The 6,562-nt window shown below is 33.1% G+C and overlaps 1 protein-coding gene across 1 annotated transcript; it reads right to left on the bottom strand.

Annotated features, from left to right (window-relative positions):
• Positions 1 to 905: 905 nt before the first annotated feature.
• LOAG_05152 (ATP-binding cassette sub-family B member 2) lies at positions 906 to 5,926 on the bottom strand (the record flags this gene model as incomplete). The annotated part of the gene is made up of 12 exons (XM_003140689.2): positions 906 to 1,095; positions 1,490 to 1,688; positions 2,304 to 2,474; positions 2,796 to 2,999; positions 3,199 to 3,300; positions 3,643 to 3,777; positions 4,082 to 4,250; positions 4,577 to 4,693; positions 4,993 to 5,117; positions 5,295 to 5,364; positions 5,622 to 5,723; positions 5,793 to 5,926. Coding segments are annotated over 12 exons (1,716 nt in total), but the record flags the coding sequence as incomplete, so codon positions are not given.
• Positions 5,927 to 6,562: the final 636 nt, after the last annotated feature.

The raw sequence follows: 6,562 nt of genomic DNA, 5'->3' as shown, positions 1-6,562 counted from the left end.
TATATATATATATATATATATATATATATATATATATGAAAAAAATCTCGAGACAGACAGTTGAGTTCACTTTTACAATCGAGCAGACGATACATCCTCATCGCTTATCCCGCGACTAACCCACAACCAACGATATCTTCGCTTATCCGCCACAATTGGACAACAAACTACGATATTCTTCTATTCACTAAATACATTGACCGTAACGTATTCCCAACTCAACGACCTATCAGCTAACCGACAGTCAAATTATTGTCCAAGGCAACGACAAGGAGTTTGTTAGTTGATCACATTACTCGCTTTTTGTATAACTCATTTATCATTGCTTATCAATTCATCGTGTTATACACATACATATTATATACCCTTTTTCTTGTTGTTAATTAGTAATATTGTGCAAGAACAATATTACTCCTTGAATAAATCTGTATCGCTGAGAAACGAATTTAACAGAAAAATAATTTCCCAACAGAACTCACCAGGAACGTCCGACCATAAATGATAGAGAAAATCGGCCATGATAAACCTCTCACTATTGTAAATATTAAGGCCATAACAACAATCGGCAATTCCTCAAATTTAATATCACTTATTTCATCTAATCATTTGAACTATTTTAAAGTAATCCAATATCGAGTGGAATAAAAAGTGAATCTCACATTCCCGGCAAACTTCAAAATATCGAAAATCGACACATTTGCAACTTTGTCATCAGCTTGCTCGTAAAAGGCCCTGCAAAAAAATATTCTTTTTCCGAAATGATTTGAAAAAATGCTGAATAACAGTATTGTATCATTGCAAAGATGCAATGACTGCAACTAACTTTTGCTGATTTTTTTTTTCTCACCAAAGCTTCATTAAATACTTCTACAAATCTTTTCAAAATTTAAGAAACCATTCGCTACTTTTCATTTTCATAATGCATTTCACTGGGGTGCGATTTTACAGAAACAATTGATTTCCGAAGATATTCGTTTCGACGAGGCCTTTTGCTGGCTCTTTTGCTGCCACCTTCCTCGTCCTTTGGCTGTTGTGCATTGTCTTCGTCCTGATATTGTGCATTGTCTTCGTCCTGATATGACGTAAGAGATTCATCTGGATATAAGTTAATAAGGGATTACTGGGTTTCAAAGACATAAACAATGAATTATTTCAAACTATTGAACGGATTGAAAGAGTTAGCATGGACACGATTCTCGATAGCAGGAGACTGATCCTTAATTGTGGTCACATGTAACTATATCATCTAACAGGAATAGACTTTACTAACTGAACATCCGTGTAATTCTAGTAAAAGCATCTTAGTATTTACATCACATAGATTTCTTAGTCGTCCAAAAAACTTGTATATACTAGATACAGCGTTTTTTGTTATAACATGTTTTATAATGAAGTACGAGTTTACTGATTTCATTTAAAAGCGGCCAATTTCAAAAAGAAGTGATGGATCTGATTTTGAAGAGTGATCATCGGTGTTCAACTCACGTACCGCTATCGGTAAACTCAATGTTGTCTTCTTCTGTTTCCTGTCCTTGTACACATTGGCGATAAATTCCATCCAGCGCCATCAGTTCATCGTGCAAACCACTTTCTCTGATTTCGCCATTTTTGAAAACGATGATTTGATCAGCATTACGTATCGTTGACAGGCGATGTGTTACTGTCATTGTGGTACGTCCAGCTCGGACCTTAACAGTCAATCATAATTTCGATTTACTTATGTATTTCTAAGTATTATCAGATCATCACGATGTTACTCAAATATCACAATAAATTATAGTGGATATGACAAATATTTTATACTATCTTTGGGATGATACACTAGTTATTCCATATTTATAATGCGGACATTTATCTTCTTCATGGATATCATTCCCGCGTGACTATTCTGTCGTCCCCGACTACCGTTGGTGGAGGTTCGATTTTGTATATCATCATAGAAAAGATTGTAGTGTTGAAGAAATTATGCAGGGTCAAGGTTCGATTTTAAGTATCGTTTCATCTGTCAATGAAATCAATGGAAATAATGAAATGAATATTAATAATACGCGAACTATAAAAATCAATAAAATTAGAATTTACAATACATTTTCTTCAAAATAACTGTCTGAATTTTAGCGATGAGTAATATCAACTCATTTCGTCCTGTACATGCCTTTTCGATTCTGTCAATTACCAAAATGTATTGTCGAGTTTTTTACGAACACTATTTTGAGATTCTGTATCAAAGTAAAAAAGATGAATTAAATTGAAATCGGTGATTTCTAAGTGTTCGTAATTGAGAACATGGCCAGATGAATTACCCGGTCAAGTGCAAGCTGCACAGCAACTTCACTCTCAGAATCCAGTGCGCTAGTCGCTTCATCGAATAACAATATTTTCGGATCACGGATTAAAATTCGAGCAATAGCAATTCGCTGTTTTTGACCCCCAGATAATTGTACACCGCCAACACCGATCAATGTCTTGTAGCCCTGAATGTTCAGGAAAGCCTTCACTATTATTTTTATCATGAAATTATTAAAAATGATACAGCAGAACATTAAAACAGTTTAAATTCACTTTGCGATTCAAATTGCATAATTCTGGTGTTATTTTAAGCAAATAGCCCGCTCGTTTCTTGCACTTCCAAGGAAACTATCAAGCTAAAAAGTTTTAAAAGTAATATTTTTAGCTTTCTTGCTTTAAAGTAAATTCAACATCTCTTTTTTAATTTCAAAGTACACGTCTGTGCTCATCAAAAGATTGAATTCGGGATAAATTGAAAGTTTAATTTAAAATCAACTGAAGCTAACTTTTGGTAGTTTCATGATGAAATCATGAGCATTTGCAATCCTGCAAGCTTCGATCATATCATTTTCGGTGAGCGCTTCATTGTTTAATTTCAAATTCTCTTCCACTGTTGTAGCAAATATTACCGGTTCTTGAGAAACAAGCCCAATTTTGTTGCGTAACCATTCTATATTCAAATCACTAATTGGAATGCCATCAAGTGTAATCTAAAATCCATTAACTAATCATTAATACGTTATTCTTCACTGTTAGAAACATTTTCAGCCACCGGAAGCATGCAGATCGTAGGAGAATCCATTGACCGGACTAAAAGCATCTAAAAACGGAACAAAAAAGTAAATTGTCTATTCCGTGCTCTACACCTTCTTCTAGTGCTAATGAATATTTTACGGAAATAAAACTGACTGTTCCTGCCTGCTGTTTATAAAATCTCAACAGCAATCCGATTATGGTTGATTTCCCGGCACCACTCTGTCCAACCAAAGCAACCGTACTTCCTGGGTTCACCTCAAATGAAAAACTTGAATTCATCCAAAATTTTCCTATCCCCATAATCATATAATTGTACTGGCTATGCAAACTATATAATTGAGCAAAAAAAAATACGGAGAAAAAAGAATCAATCCGGTTGCAGCAATTACAATTTAAACAAATCAAAAATTTTCTTGTCGTATCAGTTTTAATCAGTTTAATAATTGAAGTTTAAAACTGAATTAAATTAATTAAAATTAATGAATTTAGCTGCACGAATCTTACCAAAGTATAACAAAGTGAAATTAAAAATTTTAAAGAAAAATAGAGGAGCAGTATAGTTGCACATCTGAAAAATAAATTGAACAAATTCAAAACTGTAAATGATGTGCCATTCAGAATCTTAACGTGCGGTCGACTTGGATAGCAGAAATGAATATCGCGGAGTTCGATCCGACCTTCCACGTGTGAGGGAATTAATCCATGTGATGACATACAATTGATTTTTGGTTCCTAAAGAAGATTGCTTTGAATATTTTTATAATTTCGTGCATAATATTTAGTATAAATCAAATCACATAAATATAAATTTATAAATCACTTTGTATAAATGTATAAATTTTGTATTTTCAAAATTTCTAAGTTAAACAAATGAACAAAAGATAACTAAACATATAAGCATGAAAATACAGCGCACATTTTTTGAATTCTGATCATAATCCATCTGAGTTATACCTACTGACTTCTTTGAATTTGCCCTAAACATTTCATGGATCCATTTTTTCGCATCCAAAATCTCAAATATTTGTTTATTTACCATGTCAATGATTTGAAATATTTCACCAGCGGCTAATTTTGCAGCAGTAAAAACCCCAACTTGCGGTATCGCCTGGCCTAAACGAATTGTGCCAATCGTTATAGCCCAAAATACTGTAAACACAGTGCCCGGTGTAATTTTACCTTCCATCACTAAATTCGTGCCGTACCTACAAACTTCTTCAAAAATGTTTGTGAACATTTATTAAGTAAATAATTCGAAATACATTACCAAAAAGAAACAACAATGATTCATTCGAATTACGAAAATGTTGGCCTGTACACTTTCTCTACTTTTGGTTCTGCATACTGGGAACAATTTTCATTACATCGTTTGTGAAACCTAATGGAAATTCCCGAAAGTTTGAAAGTCCTAAAAAGTTAAATTTTTAAAAGTGCTCAAGAAGTATGACGATCAAGAAGTATGACGATGAGTTTTTCCTTGTTAATAATTTCTGATCCGTTCATATTTCATAAGTAATTCGACGGTACTTACCAGAAAACGACTGCCATAGAACTAAAGGTTACAAATACATAAAAACCCATGGTAATACCAATAATAAACACTCCTTTCATACCAATTTTTCGCGCATATTTCAAACGATCTTTGTATCTAAAATTATTCAATTTTCGAGAATTAAATTATTGAAAGATAGAGAATAGGTGATTACCTGTCTATCTATTCATAGAAGTTATATCAGCCATTTCGAACCAATCAATAAGTCCACTTGCCTTATTAAAATATGATTAAATATTTTTCAATCATTTCGAAAGTTTTCAACACTTTATAGCAATACCGTGGAAAATTTTAAAGCCATTACAAACTGAATGCAGAAAGAGTGACTTTTATTTCATCGGGCTTACACATCCACACGTGAAGATTCAGTTGTCAGCGTGAGAACCAAAGAATACCTGATAACCTCGGCATACTGTGCATTGAAAGAGGTAACTGTTCTAATGTTGCTGATAACTTTATTAGCAACAGCGCCTGCTTCATCGTATGTACGCATCTCTCGACGTGTCGTAGTTGCTAGTGTCTAGAGATACATCATACTTATTAGGATTGAATGCAATGACAGATTTTGGAATCTTTATGAATAAGAATATATGCATACGATTTTATTAATATCAACAGTATTAAGAAACTTCAACCAATTTTAGAGGTTTTATTAGATCAGATTCTTCCAAAATTAGTGAAATATAGCTGAAGTTACCTTAACTGACCCAAATATCAGAAATATTATTAATGGTGCGATGAACAGCAACAACAAAGTCATTTGCCAACTGGAAATTAAGAAAAGTTTTACATTTTGAGTAGTATTGAAAAGTGAAAAACTTCATAACTGAAATTCCGGCAGTCATCATTTAAGACTAATTGAATCAATACCTGCAAGTTTGGTAGGTAGATTAAAATTCTTATTTAATTCAATTTGTTCTCTCGAAAACTGAATTAGGTAGAATATTAGTTCCAACTGAATTTTCAGGTCATCAGCATTGATCGAAATTATTACAAGTCCATATAATGTTACATGGAAAGGTACCTGTAGTAGAGCCCAATAATAAGACCAAAGACAAAATGAGTAGAAGCCTGCAAAAGACCACCGACCTTATCTCCTATACCATCTTTGATTCGTTCTATTCCGCTGCAATTACATAGAATTTCAAACCATTATCGAATTTCTGAGGGGCTTATGGTTTTACTAAATACCTACGCGGACAATTTATTGAGAAGTGCGCCAGTTTCGTTTTTATCATACCAAGCCATTTGTTGTCTTAGGAGTGCAGCGAAATATCGTTTACGGATTTCATGAACTTGACGTTCACTCAGTGTAAAGAAGCAGCTCATCTGCAGAAGGCAAATAACAGATGATTAGATCTCGAAGAATACAAAAATTAATTCGATACTTTTTATAAAACCCGAAGTGGACTTTCACTTGGTAACACGGGATAGTATTGGGGTTGCAAAAGAAGTTTCATTCATACTTAACTGGTTGAAATCAAAACTCTCGATCAAATAATAGGTTAAAGATTGATTGCATTGCATGTCAATAATAGATAATCGTGGTGATTTAATCGTAATTTTTTCCAAATATTTGTTAATTTAGATAGTAAATGCTGGAAAGATTTGAAAGAGACAGTAACTAACCGAAGATAATGTAATGATAAATAGAAGAGCAGCAAGTAATGCATAGGAATACACATAAATAATCATCGAATTTGTATATATTTCTACATTGAAAGTACCATTTTTAAGACTTGCTTGACCAGTTATTAACGCATCAATTATTCCCTGCAGTTTTTGAATATTAATTTAAAATTTATTTATTGAATTAATTATTCGTCCCGGGATTCTCTGAACATGACTTGGAATAAAACTGAATAAAGTCATTAACAGTGACTCTAAGTCGTACTGTATTTATAACAAGTTCCTCTTTTGCTCTGAATTCACTCAATTTATTTTGAATCAATGAATAATAGCAAG

This window comes from Loa loa (assembly GCF_000183805.2).
Source record: "Loa loa unplaced genomic scaffold supercont3.66, whole genome shotgun sequence".
Lineage (NCBI taxonomy): Eukaryota > Metazoa > Nematoda > Chromadorea > Rhabditida > Onchocercidae > Loa > Loa loa.
Note: the sequence above shows the minus strand (reverse complement) of the source record. Positions and strands in the feature narration are given on the sequence as shown.